Source organism: Pholis gunnellus (genome assembly GCF_910591455.1).
Source record: "Pholis gunnellus genome assembly, chromosome: 6".
In the NCBI taxonomy this organism is placed as follows: domain Eukaryota; kingdom Metazoa; phylum Chordata; class Actinopteri; order Perciformes; family Pholidae; genus Pholis; species Pholis gunnellus.
Genome location: NC_136532.1, coordinates 18,425,081 through 18,448,713, shown reverse-complemented (window position 1 = coordinate 18,448,713; position 23,633 = coordinate 18,425,081). Strand labels below are relative to the sequence as shown.

Sequence of the window (23,633 nt, the reverse complement as noted above, 5' to 3'; positions counted from 1 at the left end):
GGAGCTGTGGGCTCTCTTGACTCTTGTAGGAGCTGGCGGACCACCCTGCTGTCCACACTGACTTTGTGGTCAAAGGGCTTGTACACTCTGGTGTGAAGTCTCCGACACGAGGGAAGTCATTAGTCTTCATTAGCAACTTCCAGGAGTTTCTTATGAAGTGCTGTGAAGTTGTCATTTGCCCCCTTTGCCAGGCAAGCTAGATTTGAGGTTTGTTTTCTTATGTGGTGGACCAAATGTGAGCCCGCCCGGCCCCTAGTTGGTGCATGTGACACCACCGTCACTCTGCAGTTAAGTCAGCGATGCCAGAGATGATATTGCAACAGATCATGTTCACAGCAAGCATGTTTTTTTTTTTTTTGTGTAATATTTGCAAACTATAAGGCAAAGTGATGAATTTACCTTCAATTGACTGCTTTCCTGTTGAGCTTTGGTGCTATTTGTATGCAGACTTATAGATTAAAGTTCTCTGCAGTGCCATAAACTCAACATGATGTTATGAATCCTCTCTAATCACAACACAGCATCTCTTAGCAGCTACAGCTAAATCACAATCGACCTGTTGTCCGGTAAAGGCATTTCCCCTGCCATGTAATATTGTTCGGTCTCCTGTGACATCATGTTGTCTCCAGCCATGGGGCTGCTATCTCTACAAACCCCTCAAAGTGGCCAATTAAGCATCAAACGGGCATGCTGCATGGCTAATGTGAGCGAAAGGTGTGAGATTTCTCGTCAGTCCACTCCGGGGGCTCTTTATTGGGCTGCTGGAGAGCCGTCTGATCCCCGGGCCCTGGCTGTATATTGGCAGCTGTTAACTGTCGAGCACAAGGGGATCTGTGCAGTTAAAGCAAATGGCCAAAGACTGACACCTGGGAGGTGGAACATCGCTGCCAAAGGTGATCCAGGAGTAGACGCAGGAAGGAAAGCCACAGTGGAGTCATGTATGAGACGTGGGGCTTCAGTTGAACAGGAGGAATCGGCTGTTTATCACAACAGAAGATATCTATGATCAGTCCTAAAGGTTTCCTCCTGTAATCCCTCATTAGTTACTCCAAAATGATATGAAGTAGCTACATTCCATACAGTATATTTAAACAAATTCCACAATGTTTTTTTGGTTTGTAGTCCTTATTAGCCTTCTCCAGGTGACCTCCCTGATGTGTCATCCAATCCAAATCGCCCCCCCCCCAGGCTTGCTGCTACATAAGACAGTGCTCCCTGTCATGCCTCTCTGTGCCCCAGGCCATGCAGTGAGGCATTAACCAGTCACACCTGTCACCTCCAGACCCGGTGCGTAATGGGATTGACACTGCCGCTGCTGAAATGTACACCTCAGCTCAGACACACTCCGCCGCTAGAGCTGCAGTGCAGAGAGCTTCTCATCATAATCTCTGTAATCCTCATATAGCGTCTTCCTCCTAAACACTCACAGATGTGTGTGACCTCTCTGCCCTGTGACACAGTGGAAGGGTGTCCCGTCCCCGCGCAGGACCCAGAGAAGAGCTGGCTAAGTGAGGAGAGCAACACCGGACCTGTGATTAATAACTCCTCGACAACAGTTGGTTTCACATAAAGAGGATAAAAACGCATCGCACTTCCTCAAGGCCAAAGGAAGGGTCCTGCGCCAAGACATTCAACTTAAGTAAATGATCGTACGGAGATCTCCGCATCTTTAAGTGCATCACTACAGGCTGAATTTTATTATCCTTTTTATTCTGCATCGACCGTGCACAGAAGCCTTAAAGAGGCTCGTCAATATTTTCACAGGGAAGACTTTCTAAGCAGTGAATATCTCTTTGTGCTCACTTAACTGCTGATTCAACAGAGTGCTGTGTATACCGTTAAAGCTCTGGGAGCAATGCATGCTGCACACGTTGCTTTTAAAACTCTAGATCATACGTTACATTTGGTTTTATTATTTGAACTGTTATCCATACAGTTACACAAATCCTTTGTGAATGGGTGTCAGAGAGCGGAGCTTACAGAAGGCATTGTATGCACCACGCAGGCATGAGAATACAATAAGAAATGGAAGTGGAAGTGGTGTGCCTGTGCTAGAAAAAGAGGTTGAATGAGATGTGAAAGTCACCTCAATTCAAATTTTCATGTCAGTGGAAACGAGAAGGGGGGGTACTGTGGTCTAATTTTGTTCCTCTATGCTAATGCCTGCAGTTTAGCATTCGCTTTGCATGCAGTAACATGGCACGAGACAGGCCTGTGAATGACACGCGTGGATTTTGCCTGGATGTGGATGGTGGGAGGATGGTCGAGTTGTTGTGGCAAGTCTTTATTCTCAGACCCCTCCTGTCCCATTCAAGGCTGACTTGGGCTTGTGGTGCTAACTGGCTGTTAATTGCCTGCCTATACACAAGGCTTTCTCCACATGCAGAAACTAGCCAGGGAAACTAGCCTAATGAGATTATCTATCAGAGCATGGGCCTGTCTAGACACCCCAATACACAACCCACCACCAGCTCTGCCTGCAGAGGCTTCACAGAACGCCCCCAGGTAAAAGTTACCTGCCGAAAGAGTGCACGTAATCATTACACCATTATGGGTTTACACCCACTGCGTAATTTTCTATTATGGAGAAAGCTTATAATAAAGTTGTGTTAAAGTAAAACGCATATTTAATGTCGGAAATTTGTGATTGTTTTTTTTTTAAATATTTGTATCTAATTTCAGATCAATAAAAAGGATGTGGTTTGAATAAGGGTTTTACTTTGAGAAAAATATTTTTTAAAGAAAATAATGACTCCAGTGTACACACAAAACCAAATTAAATGCACCTTCCATTATATTGCAGTTTCATCAGGTTTGGTGAATCTAATAAATTGGGTATTTACAACATTGCACAAACACTCTAAATGCCATTTCGGTGTGCAGTTATGTCCGTGTGAGTGATATTTACACAGATTCTGGTGCCGCTGCGAACCCCGATCTGCAGCAGGGAAGTCCGTCCATATTGGTTTTAAAGTCTCTTAGCAGTTAATAAAGATGCAATTCCTTCGTCCCCCTTCCTGTGGGGACGGTATCAAGGCTCTGTTAAGTCTCTTTGATTTCCAGCACCCTCCAATCACAGCGGGGCTCTGACTCATCATTGTGCCACTTCAAAGCCTGGGAATGGCTCTCTTGACCCAACCCACTCCCAGGCTCCCCTTAAAAGTCATGGTCACCACTCCCAGCAGGACTCGTGATCTCTGAATTATCTGCTGCAACAAGACTGACAAACCTTCTGACTCCCTGAGCTGCTGGATTTCTCTTTTTATTTTTTCACATGAGGAAGGAGATCAAGGAGTGAGAGCAGAGCGGAAGAATCACTTGGATACCACAGATACTTGGATTGCTAATTGGCCCTCATTGCATGAAGCTCTTTCAAGCAATTCCTGTGCTACTGCTGAACCTGAACAATGCAGTCCATCAGAGGTGAGTGTTGACCGATGTTCGTTGGACGGAAACCGAGCTTCTCAATTAGTAATAGATAGTCTTCAGTGGTTTTGTCTTACCTGGGCATTCTTTTCTGAATCCTGACGTCTATTACATTTACTGAAGCATGTGGCGATGATGATTCTTATTCACTTTTAGATTTGAAGTCAAACTTCAGCGTCCCTCCTCCCTCATCCATGGCTGCTGGCCCCGATGCCTATCTCCAGGGCAACATCAGGTTGACTCTGGAGGACCCTGAACTCTGGAAGACCTTTTGCGAAATAGGAACAGAGATGATTATCACTAAACCGGGCAGGTAAGCCGAATGTTTGAAGTAAGGTCTTCTGTTGCTGCGCTTGCTCGCTTTTTTTCCCTCATGCGCCCCTCTCTATGTTTTCCAGGAGGATGTTTCCACACTGTAAGATTAATCTGTCGGGCCTTATTCCATGTGCCAAATACATCTTACTGGTTGACATGGTCCCTGAGGATGGTTGCAGATACAAGGTAAGACAGTCGGTTACTTTCCCCTCACTTATGAATAAGTCAGACATTTTCAGTTGAGAAAATTCCCTTTACTTTCCAACAATAATAAGGAGCCTTGACTTATCACAGCCATGGCTTTGGCTGTAGATATCCCTCAGTGGTTACCAGTATCTCCAGACAAGACATCCCCTGTTTATCAACCCCCAACCCTCCCCCTCTCCTGACATTGTACATCAAAGGGTGCTATCTCTTCCTGTTTTTCTATCGCCTGCTGGGAGCCCACTGTACTACCCCCTATCTCTGTGGGTGGTACTGGGCCAGCAGTCACCCTGCACTCACTCTCGTCCCCCTCTCACGCTGGGAAGGGAAGAAGATGTCCTTCTGTAAATCACCTTTTTCTGTGACAGACTGACTGACTATCTGTCTCTGTCTTACAGTGGAATAAAGAGAAATGGGAGGTGGCAGGGAAAGCGGAGCCCCAGCCTCCCTGCAGGACCTACCTCCACCCCGAATCTCCAGCCCCGGGGAGCCACTGGATGAAGCAGACCATCGCCTTCCTCAAGCTCAAGCTCACCAACAATACACTCGACCAGCACGGCCATGTAAGTAAGAGCACTTAAAATAAGGGCCTCAAAAGGAACTCTGTATTTCATACAAATGATATCCACACTGCTATCTTGTTGGATAATTGAAGTACTTAGTGGACTTGTAACACTTAAAGTCTGGATGCTTTGGCAGCGGCAAAGTGGACACTTGTAAAAATGGAGCTCAAAGCACAGCCTGAATGAATCACCCTCTTCCTCTCTGCAGATTATTTTGCACTCCATGCATCGCTACCACCCGCGCTTCCACATCGTCCAGGCGGACGACCTGTTCAGTGTCCGCTGGAGTGTTTTCCAGACCTTCACCTTCCCCGAGACTTCCTTCACGGCGGTCACAGCGTACCAGAACACCAAGGTCAGTTTCTCTCCCTTCAAACCGCTGGCAGGGCGTCACGCATTATTGGGATTTTTACTGATTTGATTTGCCCACCTACAGATTACAAAACTGAAGATCGATCACAACCCATTTGCAAAAGGTTTCCGGGATGAGGGCACTAGTAAGAAACGGTGGGTGTCACGCTAGTCACACGGAGGTACTGATGATAATGACTCCACAGCTGGAGGAGCCCTACAACAATTCCAGTTGGACGCTCGTCTACAGATTTCCTTTGCAGTTTGTATTGAGTATAATGCAGTGTTTTAATAAACCTGATGTTCCTCTGCAGGCGTTCAAACAAGAACCCAAACTGCCTGGAGAAACGATCCAAGATGTCAGACATTTTGAACAGAGACTCTGAGGAGGACAGCCCAGCAGGTACAGTTTAAGACTCTCTTCCTGCTGTTGATGTTTGCACTTCCTTGTCCTTTACTCCAAAACTGACCGAACAAATGTGGGTCTTCTTAGATTTCTGCCGGTCATCATCGTATGAGGGTTACGACGGCGATGGAGACCTCCCCAAAAGGAAAGAGGCTGACGGCGTCAAAGAGGAGCGTTACTCCCCGTGGGCTGCTGACAGGGAGCACAGTGTGAGGACTGAATCTCCCGCGGGGGCCGACCCCAGGGACATGTACAACACAGAGCAGCTTGTTCCTGCTCCAGCTTCCTACCAGCCGTACAGGTGAATACAAGTTATGCAACAAATAAGAGCACGATGTTGTCATGATGAACAGACAATGACCCTCCCTCCTTTTGCTCTTCAGGTTCCACGAGTATGGAAAGTCTCCCTCTCCCTCTTCCAGCGTCGGCAGCAGCAACAGTGGATCAGGACGCAGCAGCTTTGAGTCCAGAGTCCCCGATGTCGCCACCGTCCCCGATCACGACCCTTCAAAGCCCCGCACACATGAGGTCGGCCCCTCGCCTTGCGGCCCCCAGCCCCTCCCTGCCCCCCAGGACTACACCGGGGTCCTCAACATGACCATGTCCCAGGCCGGCAAGATCAGCCACCACATCTACAGCCCATACGGCGCCGAGCAGCCCCTTGGACAGTGGAGCGGCCCCGGTCCGGCCCAGTATCCCCCCCCCCCATCACCTGACCGCCGACTACGCCACGCAAGCTGTGCACCACGGCTATCACCACGGCAACGTGGCCGAGTGGAGCCAGTACCCGCTGTTCTCTTACTCCTGCTGGTGAAGAGATCTTCAACGATAACGGACTGAGAGTGACTTTAACCTGCTGCCACGCCATCCTGCCCAGAAAGGCCGATCCAGTGCTCACAGCTATGAGGTTGCATGCCGAGACGAGGCTGAGGGCCAGAGGCCTGCGACAAGCATTAGATGAGAAAGATGAGAGGAAGGGGAAGCAGACGCCCGGTCGCTGCCTTCTGTTCAGACTGGCAGGACTCAAAAGTGTGCTACGCCATGCTGTATTATTGTTTATTGTTGAATTGTCTATTTATTTTGTATTTCATCTCATCTCCCAAGTTTAAATATTATTTTTGTAAGAAAAAAGAAAGAATAAAACATAAGTGTGCAATGTATGTCTGTCTTCAAACTGTGATGTGATCTGAAAATAAAAAAAACGTTAAAGTGATTTGATGCCTTGTTTATGTGAAAATACACATATTTAATCTTTTCCATCTATTATCTAAACAAAGATAGAACATCCTTCAAGAGGACACCTAGTTTACATTTGATGCCAGAAGTTGATGAATAATACTTCCTTACTCACTATGCTTACAGAGTAACAAACTGTGATGCTCAGTTATCACTACGAACCCTCTGATTGGTTGTGACCAGAGCCCAGGCCTCCATAACTTCCACCGGTTGTTCTAGCCATTAAGTTTAAAATGTCCTGCCTGTAATGTTGGTTCTCATCCAAGCCGTGTTCTGCATGCAGCAAGAATGAATTAGTGTATTGTGAAGGTGTCTTTGTTTGCGGGTGCACATCTGCATACCTGGCCAGCTCTTATACGCATCACATTTTCTGGTGGCGTTTGTTTGTATTTCCTCTTTGTTGATCTAACGATGGCCACTCTGTAGTTTCAACAGGCCCAGCATGCATTAAAGACATTGTATTACTGTGACTCCGGCTCACCTGCTGAGGTTTACCCACCGGCATCATAAAGCATTGCACGACTCTCGTTCTCCATCTCAATGAGCCTTAAAAAGCATGAAAATGGGGGGCTGTTTGGCTCCTTTTCACAGCTGAAAAACACAAGCTGGGCCCGTCGCCTCCACCCTGAGTGGATGTGAGCTGCTAATGACTGTTGTAAACTCCGGGGGAGAGGAGGGAGGGAGGGAGGGAGGGGGTGAGGCATTCTTTAGGAACATCTCTGGTGTGGTGTGGATTTTACTCAATTCATTATCTTGGGGGCTTCTTGAACCAGTTAGTCCAACCTCAGACTTCCCCCAGATATATGCTGCACAACTTTCATTTACTCATTTTAACGAGGATAAGAAAAGAGAGATCTATGCAGGGATCTGTACTGCTGGGTGAGAAGGTCACTGTGAGATCATATCTCCCTGAGGCCAGCTCTTTGATTAAACCCAATAATTCAATTATAAATTGTATTTCAAGGAACTGGGGAAATACAATCATCAAAGACAAAGCTTTGAGGAGTTATTTGCCACAAGTTATTGTTTAACTCATACATAATAATACATAAGAGGGATTGGTCCCCACATCGTGTATGCATATAATCTGTTTACAGACAAAAAAAGCCCAAATATTTGTGAATGAACAATTACATATTTAGATATTCTGATGATGAAGCTTGAAACATGAATGTGACATTTTTCAACATATTGTCACTTTACCTAATGTAATGTCCTAGTTGGGCAGCTGAAAATAAACCTCTGAAAAGTTTGGATCTTTCCCTTTAAATACTTCTTAACAAACAAAGTGAGGGAAGTCAATTTAGATCCTCGATCCTAGATGTAGCTCCTTAAATACAAGCTTCTTAAACACAAAAAGGATATTAATACTGACTGTTTTTGTCTTACCTCAGTGTGATTCTTAAATTGATATCTTTATTGTAACACGTAGCAAATATTTCATAATCATTCTTAATTTCATGAATTGTAATGTAGTACCAGTAGACCCTTCTCTCTCACATCAAAAGTGTTATAAGAAGCGATATGTGATATGATTACGTTTTCTGACTATTTAACACAATGCAAACTGCTTTTATTCACAACCTTTGTAATAATGTGCATTGTGTTTGTAATAAATTATAATAACATTGTGCTTGTCTACTGTGTGTGAAGGTAATCTGATTCAAGGATGTTAAAACAATGTGAAACCTTTGTCAATCTTATTCTTTCAGAGGGAATTTGTCCCAGCCCGGCTCCAGACCTCAGACTTCAATTAATTATATTCAAATATGAAAGAAGAGAAACAAAACGGCAATTTGGTTTGATTATCAGGCAAGATTTGTCAGGAAAACCGTATTTTCTGGATAAAAGAATATAACAAACCGTTAGCAGCTGCAAAACAAAACAAAAACCTGTATATCTTGGATAACTGAGTGTATCTTTTTAAGGACTAAGAGCAGAGGTTTGACAGACGGGTAGATTGGGGAACCTTTTCTGGAGGTCAACAGGTTAGAATGGACATCTTGTCCTTTTTGAATAAATGCTACCTTCAGATCATGTTTTGCTGATGCTATTTGAACATTCACATCGCAGTAAAACGGTATATTCAGTATATAACGTGTTCTAATGATGCCAAACGTGTTGCATTCACTAAACAGGTCATGTTGGTCAGGGCCTTTGGTAAATGCCTAAAACGTGTTGCAAGTTAAAGACAAAAGTGCGTCTGCTTCATAGAAGTCCAGAAACGAAAAAAGGAGCCTTTTTGAGTCCAGATTTCCATCTACAGGTGACTTTCTTTGTTCTCAATTGAGTTTTTGTCAGACAAGCTGGCTGAGGACCTCCTGCCCCACACAGCAGGAGAATCAAGAATCAAAGCAAGCACTTTGTACGATTCCCTTGACACACACATCAACAACTCCACTGGGTTTAATCTGCATAGCTCCACATCAATGGGTAATTTGGGCCTTTTAATTGCTCTGATAATGGTCCAGCAAAGAGCACCAGATCGACCTGCACTCAGATGCCAGTAAAGGCCGCTGACGTGGTTAAGTGCATGACATATGTCTTAAGTATCCCCCGGGTGGTACTGCAGCTTTAGAAAGAAAAGACGCATAAACGCAGCAGATTGTTGATCCTGGATGTCCAGTGCTGGTGTCAGCACATCCCACCAGACAACTTGGTGGGGGCTGGCACGACAGTGTGAAACAGAGGAGGGAGGGGGAGGGGGTGGGGGCACTCACTTAGGGCTGGCGGGGGGTAACAGATGTAGAGGAAACAGCCTCGGAGAGGAAAGTCAGCCTTCATAAAGCTGATGGAGTGGAGGGCCAAATGGAGAGGAACTAGTAGAGACTGGGCGGAATAAAGGACACGAGGCAGCAACCACCACTGACGGGTCAAACAAGAGACAGTCATCAGTGGAGATCTTCTATTACAGCAACATGAACTTTCATAAAAAGGGAAAACACAAGTTCTGAACCCAACTAGTGCCATAGCAGGGGTGGAAGTAACAAATAACATTTTACATTTTAAAAAGGTGGTCTGTGGGCTAAAGACATTATAAAACTGTGTTAGAGGTATTGGAAGTGTGTTACTTCTTAGACAGAGGGTTCAGCTATGTTTTGAAACAAGATTTTAAAGTCTTGGATGAGTGATGGTAGCTGGCGAACATAATATCATCAGAAAGTTGGATCAAATTTGAGGTTGGTTGGCACACTAACTTTGGGATTTGTTGGCACTTGTCCATTAGTGTAACTGTTCCTTTGCATTTTGTTGTGTTTTGTAAGATTAAAAACAGTATTTATATTGTTCATTAACTATTCATATTTTTGAATGGTCCATGGCAAAAATGATTGTACATTCCTATTGATGGATTGATTAATAATCTCGTTTTGTTTTTAAAAAAAGGGCAGATATACTGTTAAATGTTCATATTTTCTGGTTATTGTTTGAACTAAATGTTAAAATGTGTCTATAGGTTGCCTTATTAGGGTCCGAGCACCGACAACGTCGAGCCGCGAAGGCCCTATTGAAATTGCTTATTATGTCACGTGTGTAATCACACTTTTGAGGGCTTTATCATACTCGAAAACTCTTAAGACTTATCAGGACTTTTGATTGTTGTGCCAACAAACCCCATAACAAGGGCTCAACATGACTTCAATCACGAATCACCAAAATGTAGTAAACATGAAAAAATGATTTATAGCTGAGACCTTACCATTTCATTTGGTGCTGGTTATAATATTCTAACATGAATTCTGTCAGAGAAATACAGCAGAGGGAAAAGTGTGCCAACCAACCCTGTTCTCCCCTATCGTACTTTGCTACATTTCAAGTTGCATGTTACAAAGTAAACATGAATCAATGGTGCAGCGGGAAAAAAAGCTGCTGGTGAGGTCCATCTGTCCATGGACTGATTTAATGCATCACCTGGTTTGCACCTAAGCGACACAGCCACATGACCTGCAGGCTACAGAATGGGCACGCTGAGTCTAGCTAACATGCTAAATGCTAACATGCTCGTGTGAATAACTTCAACTGTGCGTTGAGGAACTTTTTACCTTCAGTGATGTGTGTAAGACTGTCAACCCCTGATGTTACCGTAGAGCATCATTCAGCTCACATGTGCAGCGGGACCAGAGAGGCCGAGTGGACTGGTTATATTGGGACACAGAGGCCGAGTGGAGAAGTTGAACCTGGAGCAGATTGTGGAGGACCTGCCGTTCAGACAGGTGAGTACAACTACACACTGCTGAACTCTGAACAGATGAGACGTTTAAATGGCAGTTCTTTCAAGGAAACTTATGAACTCAACACAACAAACTGAAATCTGAGTTGTTTCAGAATTATGCATCTGCAAAATGAAGCATTTGCCATTTCACTTCCCAACATGAGGCCTAAACAGTGTTTTAATTGCAAGGTACAAATATCTGCTGGACATATACAGAGTCCTTTCATTATTTTGTTGAACTAAAAGGAGTCAGATAGTTGTAAAATGTCTGCCAAACTAACGTGCACACACATGACAAAAACAATATATTTCTATCTTTATTAGTTTGCAAAATGTAAGTCATGAACTATCTTTGCATGTCTCTTGTGTGACAGTGTGTTCTAATACATAGCTTATTCATAGACGTAATTCTCATTATAGGAAAAAGAAGATCACACTTTAAAAATGTTCAATGACAGAGAAGTAGAGGATTCACAGTGGAGTGTGTGTCATTAAGCTTATTAAATGTTTATAATGAACAGCAATGAACTGAAGCCTCCAGCAGAAGCATGGAGCAAATTTGCTACATTTATCAGATAGAACTATTTAAAAACCACTCCTCATCGTGACCTTTGAATTCAATCATGAAATAAGTTACACAGTATGGAAGATCAGTGAAAGGACACAACAAATATGACAATAGTGGTTTGGTTTTCCTCGCAAAAAAAAATCAAGACTTGACATTCATAAATCATATACAGACGTGGCAGCTTATTGTGAGCTGGTGAGGTCTACAACCTGCAGCGCCAACGCCTCATCATTCAGGTACTAACACAAATCATTTCAATGGTTTTTAAAACAAATTGTGATGTCAGAGGTACAATACCAAATGTTCATACTGTGTGTATCTGCAGAATACACTGACACATAAAACATACACTTCACAGCACAAGTGAAGTGTATGCTGAGCATGTGACCACAAAAACAAGGCACAATGTTAAAATGTCATTAAAAGTTGAACATCCCCTTCGGGTCTGACCCTAACTCCACCCACTCCATCATTTTGAAAAGAAATGCAACAAAAGTGTGCAAGGGCTGTGAGGATAACTCATATTCCAGTTCCAGGCAATAACTGAAGACAATAACTAAATTATATTAAACAAGTCAACAATGGTCTTTAATTCCCATACATTAACAATTAAGCTAAAAGGTAACCACTGCCTGTATATCGACTGTGGCTAAGCGACTGTGGCTCAGTGGAGAGCAGGGCCAATCAGAGGACCAGCGGTTCGATCCCCAGCTCTTTGAGCAAGACACTAAACCCCAAAATTGCTCCCGTAGCTGTGCCTACGTGATAGAATCTGAATCGTAAGTCGCTTTGGATAAAAGCGTCTGCTAAATGACTGTAATGTATACCTCAAAAGTCTTAATCCTATTTTAGAAGATCCTCCGTCAAACGTTGGTCACTGAGAGTGCTATTGCATAGCCAGTGGTCTACACTGCTTTATGTCACTTAAAGATAAAGAGGTTCTCTCTATGATAAACAATGCAGCAGCAGTGACATGTAATAATGAGGGAACAGTAGCATTTCAGCATGGATTCATGTGCAGGGTTATGATTATCTAAGAAGATATTTGAAAAGTAACAAAAAAGGGTGCAACGGTCCTGAACGACACTTTGGTTCGGAGGCACTCAAAGTGATCAATGTGCGGAGGAGGACACGATGCTGCCAAAACAATATCCTCCAGGTACTTCAACATGCTGTGTTAGAAAAGTGCACGACAGTCCCCAGTGATCAGACAGACATTCAGTTCAGACATTAAGTTCAACACAGCTGCTTCAGTCCTCACTGGAGTCCTCCGAGATGTCCACATCTTCCCATGAAGCCTTTGTGCGCTGCTCCCAGCTCCTGGCCTGGGCGATCACAGCAGGGGACATGAGCACCACGCAGGCTGCCATGCCAGAGACACGCTCCTTAAACTCCGTCTCACTCTCCCACTCGTCTGCGTCGGTGTTGTACACGTGAACGTATTTCATCCTGTTGCCTTTGTCATGAGAGCGTCCTCCCAGGACGTAGATGCGACCGTCCAGCACAGCAATGCCGGGTTCTCCATGGCCAAGAGGGAGGGGGGCCAGTAAAGACCAAGAGTTGGCTTCGGGGCTAAAGCATGACACCTGAGGAAAGAAAAACAGGAAACAACTTACCCTCAATTTAAGTGCTGTCCAAACAATATCAACCTGTCAGAAGGCTCACAACTGTCTTCATCAGGAGGTAAAATAACACTTAATAGACTATAGAATATTTATTCATTTCAATTTGTAAGACAGAGAGGAGTGAGAGATGGGGTGTGTAATAATTAAAATTAAAATGTTAAACTGAATGACGATGAGACTATTGTTTACTAGTGTAAACACTGTCTTCATTGTGCAACAATAAACACTGATAACTTGTAGCGTTGTACCTTCAGGACGTCACGCCGATACCCGCGCTCATCGTTGCTTCCTCCAATAACATAAACGCGCCCGTTAACGGCAGTCATGCCGTGCCACGCTCGCTCCACCGGCCCCTCAGCACAGGATGTCCAATGATCGGCCACAGGGTCAAAACAGTAGGTCTCTCTCAGGTACGCCATTCCTCTGCGTCCGCATGTTATATACATTTTCCCATCCAACACTGTTCCAGCGTGGGCGTAAACCTGGAAGGAAAGTTAGACCACCAGCATTAAAGGAAGTTCTAGGTTAAGGTGAACACCTGGTATATAACAGTAAAGCATCAGTATCACTACTTCGGTGGGTATGTAGCGCCATCATGTGGATGGTAGCAGTATGACATGCATTGTTTTCATCTTTTAACTATTCTCGTACCTCTCTTTTCAGGGGTGATACAAATTCCCACTTGTTGGTGTGTGGGTCGTAGCGCTCCACTGACTCCAGTTCATTGCTGTAGTCCCGTCCTCCAATGGCATAAATATGGCCGCCCATCACACAAACACAGTGGTCAGCATGCTGCTGCTGCAGGGGCTGGATGGAGCACCAGCTGTTGTGACGAGGGTCGTATCTGTTGAGGGGAAAAATATGACTTTCAAAATTCAACCAGGTTACAGTTGATCAAATCTTCTTTTCTCTGTTTTATATCTGTGTAAACTGACTTTCTTTGGATTTTGAACAGCTAATCAAAGCTAAACTATTGTCTGACATTCTACAGACGAGAGTCCGATCAACAAATCAGGTGGGTTTGCCGATTAGCTAATATTAGCTTATTGCAAACACACCTGTATCTGCAAATATGTCAACGATATGTAACAAGTGACGGCAGTTCAGAAATGCCAAAGATATGGTTGCTGTAGTTAAGACACACTGATGCCAGAACAGTTTGTACACGAAAAACCACGGGCGTATTTTTCAACTGTTAAACTTTCTGCTCTATTTTGGTCACATTCTTTTCTTAAAGAAGCAAAACGTCAAATGTTTATGTTAATTGTAAAAAAAAGAAAATAGTTGTGGATTAATTTTTAACTGATCATTCCAGCTCTAATAAACAGATTAATCGATAATCGATTAAATCCATCAACAGTTCAGGTCCGCACTCTTTTAAACTGAATTAACGGGATGGGGATCTCACCTCCAGCAGCGCATCTCTGCACGAAACCCACTGGTGTTCTTGTCTCCTCCGATTAGATAAACAAAGTTGTTGAGCACAGCAATGCCCTGGTTGGACATCCGGGGGGTGTTGGCTGCAGTGAGAGTCCTCCACTCCCCCCAGCTCGGATGGAACACCTGAAACAAATGCTTGTTGTCTGTGGGGGAGTTGGAGGTGAACATCCCCCCAAAGCCCAATATGCAGTGGAAGGTGGACCGTGGCTGGGTGAGAGGACTTTGCAGGACGGGCTGCCAGATCTCCTGCTCGTGGTACCGCAAGGCGGCTGAAACCGAGTCCTTAAGTGGACACTGGTTCAGTCTGCCATACAGCCTCTGCAACACTTGTTTGTCAATCAGGCAGAAACGCACGGCGTCAAGCATCTTGAGATTGTCCTTTGAGTCAAAAAGATTTGAAAAAATGAGTTGATTGCAATTCAGGCTGATAAAGCTTCGATAAAGTGTGAGTAAAACTAAAGTAAAGTAAAACTAAGCAGGCATTTATATACCTGCTATATAGTGTGTATCTGATGGAGATGAAGAGATGAGTACAAAATGAAGACACACCTTGGGACTGACCTGCAAGTACACCTGGTCAGTTTCCACCTGCATAGGACTGAAGTGGTAGTGAAGAGCCGCCTCGTACACCTCGTTCTCGGTGTTCACCTGAAGCTCTTCGCTGCTCAGCGCGCTGAAGACTTCGTCCTGGGGGAGTTGTCGGTACACATCAGTGCGAGACAAAGTCTGGATGTTCTCGAGGATGTAGGAGTGGATCCTGGCATTGAGTTGCTGCAGTCCGTAAAGATCAGCTAGATTATGGACCTCTAAAATGTTGCTCTCGTCCAGCCAGGAGAAAAGGAAATCACAGCAAAAGCTGATGACGATCTCAAGCTTTGAAAAACACAAAAGGACAAAGATCAGCTGAAGAAAACACAACAATGAAAAACGGGATCTAGCAACTGAACAAGAAATAATTTACCTGTACTAGCGTGGCAGCGGTCAGGACTTCCTGCACACACTCCAGGTCTAACTCAATCTCTGACGTGTAAATGTAGTCAAGTATTTTCTTCATGGCCATGTAAGACACTCCATGAATCGGGATCTCCTTCTGCTGTGTCTCGCGAAGGCCTCCAGCAAACATTCCCCTAGTGGAGAACAGTGACATGTTGTTAAATGGCTTATGGTTGGGTAACCTGGCGGCCCAGTGATGATGACATGCATACCACATGGCCACAATGACACCTGTTTCAATTCTGCCATTTACTTTTGCTGCATGATATCCACCGATCTTTCTCTTACACAAATTACCAAAAGAAAAGGCATATGTTAAGCCAAGCATTTACCTGAACGATTGTTTCTGTACCCATCACAAAACTTTCATATGCTTTCAACTAAATATTGTTTCTATTGTTTCTATATTGAGTCTCAGTTGTAATTCCCTGCTGGTACAAAGCACACCAATAAAAGCTTCTCTGCAAAGGGATGATATCTGCAAAGGTGGCAACTCAAGTAAGGGTTGCATCTTCTTGCTGACACAAGGACACAAATAAAGACACTAATGAAAAATCAACCAGCTGTGAGCTTTACCTAAAATAATCGCAGGAGGCTGCCAGAAGTATACGGTGGGCTTGGATGGGTTGACCCTCCACCAGCAGCACCACATCAAACAGGATGCCACTCTGTCTGAGGTCCAGCAGGCCGTCCAGCAGGCTGCGGAAGTGGGCTGAACTGTTGTAGGTCTGTCGGCTCGGGCGGCCCGATGAGCCCGCGCGCCCTCCCATCGGACTCGGCTTTCCTTTCTCAGCCATGCTGCTGTTCAGGCTTCATTATCTGTCCAGTGCGAACACCATTCTAAGTGTTGCTCCACATAGCTGGTGTGAATTCAAGAGAAACGAAAGGGCTTAAGACGGGTGGTTGACGTTACGGTTGCTTGAGATGTCACTGCTTGTCAAGTGTAACGTTGCTGATCTATTAACACGTTATGCACGCGCTTCACGCCATAGCTTAATCTACGGAGCACATCAAAAGACGTGGAATAGGTGCATGCAAACGCCCTTCCGTCGACCTATACTGCTAGCTGCCACTACGCTGTCGGCTAATGTTAAGTTTGTTTACACGGTGAAGAACATGCTAGTCAGCTATCAGCTGGTTAGCCTGCTAGCTCAGGTAACGCGCTATAAAACAACAAGATAAGACACTTAACGGGAACAAAGCGACGTCACGAAGATACCTTCGTGTTCGTCCAAAACCGACCGATTTACATGGACAGTTTGGTCACAGTAACACTAACTACTACGTTGTGGTATGACTAGCACTGTCGTCTGATTTCTTGACAGATCAAAACAAGTCTGTTTACTTTTTTGGTGTCAGAGTATTGGTCGTTGCTGTTGTTTTGTCCCGCCCACTTTCAAAGCAAGAGCCAATCAGAGACGTCTGTCACACTGCAGGCAATAATATGACATTTTCAATGCGTCTTTTAACATGATAAGGTGTATTTAGTGTGTAGAATTAGCCATTATATTCATCGTTGTTTTAGTGTCTGATTGTTCATATTGATGGAATACGTATTTAGTTAAACAAATAGATACTGTGACTCTTTCTGTACACAAGAGGATGCTGTTCCCTTCTCAAATGTATCGAAGGCCATTTCTAACCGGTTCTGTCACACTCCATGTCATACAAATACACCTGCACCAGAGCTCGAAAGTAGCACCAATTACATTTACTCTTTACGGTCAAAATACAGTTTTAAAGTACTGGATCGTAGTAGGCTATTTTCATTTCCCTATAACTTTACACCTCATACCCTTCTGGGGTAAATCATTTATAGAATTTCATTTAAATAATTTTGCATTTTTTATTGACTTCAATTAATTGTCATTACACAGCCTGTTCAACAACACAACAGCTGAAGGCTAAGGACCACCTGAACCTGAACCAGACACATAACGCATTCATATTGTTGCATACATAATTACACATCTTGAAGCGGCCTTTTTTTGTCATTTGTACTTTTATTTCAGATACCTAAATCTATATGATAGAGAATACTTATGTACGTTTTCTTTACTTTACTTTTTTTACTTTTATGAAGTTCAATATGGTATTGTTACTTTCTTCCTCCATTTGCTGGCACAGTTCACCTTTGGAAATACAAAATGGCAGTGTAAACACTTCTATCAAAAGTGTATTTAAACAAGAAATATACAATATATCTTTGCCTTTAAATAATACGTTTATGTGACACAAAAAAATCAGATAAGGAAGAACTTTTAAACTGTGCCAAGACTAAAATAATTCTTTATTGTTCTTGCCAACTATTTGTTCATTTTATTATTTTCGCCCCTCCAATATTTGGTCTCCATCCGATCAAACACTTTCTAGATGGATTTCCCACTGTTTGATAACTGCATGAGCTGCCAGATAGATTTTCTTAGGCAGCCAGTCATGATGCTCTTTTATAAAAAAATTGAGGCTTCCATATTAGGTTTTACAATCTCATTCATCTTCTGCCGAGGTTTCAATTTGCATATATCATTTCCTGACACGAAGAAAAGAGAGTTTTGCACTCGCAATAACACTGTTGGAATAATCCATCACTTGATTTATTTTCCAGTCTAATATACATTGCAGTGGAGTGCACAGGGGAAAGCTCCCTGTTTTTTCGTCGAGGGTGCAAAAATGCCATTTTCAAATAGCAAATCATAACTTTTTCATCATAGTTCCTGTAATGGACTCTGGTGCAGCTCCCTGAACGGCAAACTCTCCCACCACTGATGCACTGCATACCTACTCCACCAAAGTTAGTTTCTTGTTTAGTCAACGGGCAGATCAATGATCAATTAATTGTTGAAGTCATTTTAAAAAAAATTGAAAACACCAGATATTTCCTGTTCCCATTTCTTTTTCTTATGCCAAAGTAAACAGAATATATTTTGTTTTCAGAAAGTTGGTGAGATGAAACGAGCAATTTGATTATCTGACGTTTTATAGAACAAATGATTAGTTTTGTATTAGTGAAAAATAATTTGCAGATGAATTGATTATTCAAATAATTGTTAGTTGTAGCCTCACAACCTTTTTTTGCATATGATTTACAGTAAATAGCAACAGAAGAGAAATACATCAATCATCAGTCACAGACAATAAAGCTAATGTTGAGAGTGAAACTACATTTTCATTTGTCCATTGTTTGATTTTAATTTGCCAATGGAGCCCATCTGGTTTACTAATCTTGATTACTGACTATTATTGTGAAGTTTTCAAATTATTATATTATGTGCTTTTATTTTCTAACATTAGGTGTCAACACTTCTTAGCACACAGATGCACGCTTCACTTTTCAATAGCCCAATATGAATTAGGGATCATTTTCACTTGCTGATTGGGGTGACATAATCACTGACAAAGAATAAAAACATGGTTTTAGTTTTTGTTGGACCTTCTTGGAGGTCAAAGAGAGCCTTGTTTTGTCCATATTCAGAAGAGCATTCCAGTACATTAGCAGTGGGTCGTCTCCTCTCATCAGGGAAAAAGGTTGTGCAGCATGCGCTCCGCAGGCCGGAGGAAGAAATGACAAAGAAATTAAAACAAAGTGGGCGGCATTTACAGAATTAACTGTCAATCTATACTACGAACAGATTTTAAAAAGGGCTGTTGGCTAAAGCAGTTACCAAGACTTGAAATAGTCCACGACATTGAGCTGCTATGAGCATCCCCGTTACACAAATCCTGCACTGTTACGACGTTTAACCTGCATTCAAATATTTACTGAAGGAGACGATCCTTCGGTGCCTTGTTTGCCATCCTATGGTGAGGAGAGTTAGTGAGTAGCATAATCGGCTCTAACAAGGAATCATCCAGTGCAGCAGGTTGCTGGAAAAAAGCAAACATGCCATGCTCTGCAGCATGTCTCCCTAATGCTGCATATGACAAGAGAAGAAAGACCAGAGGACAATACAACTAATTACTTTGGGACAGTACAGTTCCTGTGGTGCCATTCATTCTGCCTGCATCCCATCTAAGATGGTTGCCAACTACCTGCCATCTTTAGTGTGGCACAGGAAATTTGGCAGGCAAAGTATGCCACAAAATAGGAAAAAAAAACATTATTGTACCATTATTATTGCACACTTGACTTGAATCCAGACTGCTTTGCATGTAAGAGCTGAAATCTTAAGCCTTTCTATATACAATAGTTTCTTCAATTAGTTTGTAAGTTCTACTGTACAGTTAATAGTAACTAAGAGTGCCCTTCAAAATAAAAAATGTGACAGTAGTCCCCGCTCTGTGATTCATACTTTGAATGGAGGGTTGTAAAGTGACTGAGGTGCAGCCCTGGCAGGTGCAATTTCGCCGGGGCTGCTCTGTGATTGTGAGGCGAGCAATCAATTTTCCTCTGCACCAAAAGTCTGTAACGCAACAACTTCCATCACTGCTGTTTGATGAAGCCTGCCGTCTGAGTATGGCAGCCACTGGGTGATCCATACATTCTCCTGAAATGATGAACAGTGGGGGGTCATTTACACTGCCACAGGATTTGGACAGAGCTACATCGGTACATTTTGTTGTACAGATGAATCATTTTGTGACAAATTGCAAAGGCAGGCCACAGTGGGATTGTTTAAAAAAAAAAAAAATGCAATTTTGTGTCTGTATTCAGTAAAGAATCTGGATGATGTAACTTCTAAAATTGTTGACATTTATTTTTCTTGCTTGGGTTTGTTTCTGTCTGAGGTCAGAGAGTCATTGGTCTTGTGAAAGGCTGGGAGATTTCCCTGCCTCACCGGGGGCTTAGAGAAAACAAACCAATGTTACTGAAATATTTAAGCAACCCAACAGTATGTGCTGCTCTACAGGATGCAAGGATGTCAGTTCGTATTAATATAAAGAAGAAAACATGGAGTCAAATAAAAAGCAGTTTTGTCCAGTTGTTCCATGTGCTCGGACAACAGCTCTATAGCTTCTTGTAGAGAAAGACAGAGGCTGGACCCTCACTTCTTCGCATGGCCCACACGAGGCAGGAAACCATTCCCTGCAAGAGTATTATACAAGACTGCAAGCAGAGACTTGCTCGGCTGGACTGCTTTGACAGCTGCTCTCAAAGGAGAGGTTGGGATGTGCATCACGAACAGTTTGCCTCCACTGCTAATGGAATATCTGAAGCGATGGAAAATGTCTCTGCTTTTACCCTGACATGAAACAATTACTTTACTATTAGTATTATTATTATTATGGTCATCGAAGCATGATCAGTCTACACTTTCTGTGAAATTCATACAGTAACCCTGGTAACTGTCATCTTCTCCAACACTTGCAACGAGGCCAAAAAGGATGGGCCCTTTTTTAATTGGGATAAAGCTGAACTGTGGCCAATAACCTGAGTGGGTAGTTGGTCATATGTACCATGTGTCAGTGGAATGGATCTGGACTTAAATTGAACAAGGCTTCTGTGGATCGATAGCAATCTGCTGTCCTATAACTCTATCCCGTTATGCTGCCTCTGAAGGCAGTTGATACCTCTTGCTATTGGGATGAGGGCTATTTTTGGGTGTGACTTCCACCGTCCTATTCGCTGTGACAACGTTAGTGTAAATCCTGAATCATATGCCGACACAGAGGAACAGTGGCAAAGCGAGGCGGAAAAAGGAGTTGTCTGTGCTGCAAAACTGAAGTGACTGGAGCTGAGTAGAATACTTATGTGGCTTTAGAAAACAGGGCGGCCATGCAGAACATTTATATGAATTAAAGGAGGAGGGTCAGCAGGTCTAATCCTCACAGGATTGATTCTTACCTTTCGGTTCGCTAAAGCAGTTGTGTTTTTATGAACCCCAATCTCAGGCTCCTCTCCAGTTCACTATCTCCCTCTATTGCTCTTTTCTCCTTTCCCTATTTATTCCACCGTACTAAATGTGGTTTATGAGGAAGCACATATCAAAATTGAAATCAGTTTTATTTAGCTTTGCTTCATTTCATACTTGGTCCTTACTTTATGATGTAAAATTAGAACACTACGTTTACATTTTGGTAGTGACTTGAAAACATATTAATGTGGATACATTTGGTGTCAGAACTGGGTTTATAGTACTAATACAGTTTGGGAAATACACTCATTGGCTTTCTTGCAGAGATATAGATGAAAAGATGTATACCACTTTCATGCCTGTAGGGTAATATGAAGCTAGCAGCTAGCTTAGTATTAAGACAGGGGGGAAAACAACTGGTTCTAGACAAAAGTAACAAATCCACCTACCAAGCACATCTAAATCTGTTTTGGTCTGAGTTGCCCGGAGATATCGGCTGTCTTCTCTCCAATTTAATAGGACTATATGGCCTGTGGTGCACAAAGCGCCAAAAAAACATTAAAAAAACTCAACAGCAATGTCTCTTTCCAGAAATCCTGACCCAGTTACTCAAGATAATCCACAGACCTTGTATGTGCTTTAACACTTTATATCTCATTTGTTTAATCCATGCAACAACTGTCTTGATGGCACATTTTGTGACCTTGTCTTTATGTTAAGATTAGCTAACAATCTTCTTGCTGTATATTTAAAGAATATTAATTGAGAGTGGTATCACTCTTCTCATCAAACACTCCACAATAAAGTGTTATTAACTAAAGGGAATTAATACAAAAGCATATTTCCCCAAGTGACAAATTATTCCTTTAACTAGTTAAAAGTACAATAGTTACATGTTTTAAACCTGCGATAGTCTTGTTGTTTGACTACTTGGGGGCAGTAGAAATAAGCTGTGGACTAAACGATGACATGTTATCAGCTTTTTAGCCTATTGAGCTACACATCCAGCAGATATGGAGCAACATTAGCGTTAATTTATAATCTCCACCTGTAGGTCCAATATTAACCCTTGTTTTAGCTACATGATTGTTTTTCACTTAATGCTGAGGGAAATATCTGTCTGTTTAGCTGCTAAATGCTCCATTATGTAATGTAGTCTGCCCAAGACCTTTGTTTCGAGATGACAACAGCTGTCTACTGCGGGCGGAAAAAAGATTGTTGATGAGAGCGGTGAGACTGAACAAAAACAGCTGCTGGCCGGACATACAAAAACATGGTATAGCTAGTAGGGTTGAAGAAGAGTTGAGGGGAACTGCAGGGATGGGTGATAATTCTCTGTGGGGTTGTCGCAAAGAGCAAATTCCTAAATTTTACAGTATACCAATTGTGATTTTCTTTTAAACCCAACAGTATTACCAGCTGCTCTCAAAAGTCGCATAGAGGAGCATCAGGGTGAGCTCCTGTGTCAGAAGAGATCTGTGCAACCGATGGGGAATGTTCGTCCTCCACGAGTACCTATGGCATTGTGGCATTTCTTCTTGGCTGTGGTTATTTAAAGCCTCGGGGGATTTATAGAACTGAGTTGCAGTGACGGTGTCAAGGATCACTTCCACTTGGTTCTTGTAAGGAGTTGTAATACTGCAGGGGAAATTGTCCTCCGCTCAATGAGTAGCTCCCTGTACACAATGCGCATGGATTTAGAGTTGCGAGGAGAGAGGGGTTGAAGGGAAATGTAAGCGACATGATCAATAGAGTTTCTGTGTTTCATTGTTTTATTTTGGATGATTAAATAAAATTTAAACCTCAGCCATGTTCAGATTGTGTATGGTTAGCTGTTGGCTTTTCACACCATCAAAATCCTGGAATAATTTTGCTGCTTATATGAAGTGAACATGAGCATGTCACAAGTTAAATTGATTACATTTTACATGTACATTGATTTGTTTTTTACCAGTTTTGGATTCTTTCTTTCCTTCTTTCTTTCTTTCTAATACATAATATCACTGACATCAAACAGAATACATATTTCATGCGACACGCATCCCATAGAAATCATAAATCATTAATACATTGACATATATCAATAAAATATTGAGATTACAAAAACTCAATCTGTCAGTATCTCTCATTCTCAAAAAGAACAAATAGATAGTATACTGCAGAAACTAGTTAGTATAACGTGTAGCTTTTGATAATGTGTTACATATTGTTTGCATTATGATATCCTTATCACTGCCTGACATATGTTTACACAAACTATCTATAAAGTGCTGGCCCTGAATAACATTCCCATGAAGTTAGTGTTCGTGACTGTAAATCTTTTCATTCTCATCTCTTTATACTTACACCATCGGTGAGGTATAAAGAGGACCATACAGTAATCTCTGACATACCGTGACCCAATTTTACAGTAACATGAAATTTATATGTGGTACCCTGTGTCAATATTTAAAACATTGTCACTATCAATTTACTGCAGTTATGTATACTATATCTCTATTATC

General features: G+C 42.7%; 3 protein-coding genes across 4 annotated transcripts in view; 2 read left to right on the top strand and 1 right to left on the bottom strand.

Moving 5' to 3' along the window:
• Positions 1 to 1,251, top strand: part of cabin1 (calcineurin binding protein 1) — a gene marked incomplete at its 3' end in the record, with an annotated part of 34,035 nt that extends 32,784 nt beyond the window's left edge. Inside the window, exons 40-41 of the mRNA XM_079160755.1 lie at positions 30 to 80; positions 1,240 to 1,251. Of these exons, the coding sequence (XP_079016881.1) occupies positions 30 to 80; positions 1,240 to 1,251 (63 nt within the window). The remainder of the gene's footprint in view (positions 1 to 29; positions 81 to 1,239) is intronic.
• Positions 1,252 to 3,587: 2,336 nt separating this feature from the next.
• tbx16 (T-box transcription factor 16) lies at positions 3,588 to 6,079 on the top strand (the record flags this gene model as incomplete). Its single annotated transcript, XM_079161855.1, is given in 9 exon segments — positions 3,588 to 3,739; positions 3,825 to 3,927; positions 4,344 to 4,508; positions 4,717 to 4,863; positions 4,945 to 5,015; positions 5,174 to 5,262; positions 5,353 to 5,566; positions 5,649 to 5,963; positions 5,965 to 6,079. Coding segments are annotated over 9 exon segments (1,338 nt in total). The 5' UTR covers positions 3,588 to 3,620.
• A 4,983-nt stretch (positions 6,080 to 11,062) lies between these two features.
• Positions 11,063 to 16,657, bottom strand: klhl22 (kelch-like family member 22). Of its 2 annotated transcripts, none has more exons than XM_079160534.1 (7): positions 15,914 to 16,657; positions 15,306 to 15,471; positions 14,894 to 15,217; positions 14,313 to 14,722; positions 13,556 to 13,748; positions 13,153 to 13,386; positions 11,063 to 12,865 (listed from the first exon to the last, which is right to left on the bottom strand). In XM_079160534.1, the coding sequence occupies exons 1-7, from the start codon at positions 16,132 to 16,134 to the stop codon at positions 12,530 to 12,532; spliced, it is 1,884 nt and encodes a 627-aa protein (XP_079016660.1). In that variant the 5' UTR covers positions 16,135 to 16,657; the 3' UTR covers positions 11,063 to 12,529. The 2 variants fall into 2 exon arrangements, with proteins under 2 accessions (XP_079016660.1, XP_079016661.1); XM_079160535.1 differs by having other exon boundaries at positions 14,906 to 15,217.
• Positions 16,658 to 23,633: the final 6,976 nt, after the last annotated feature.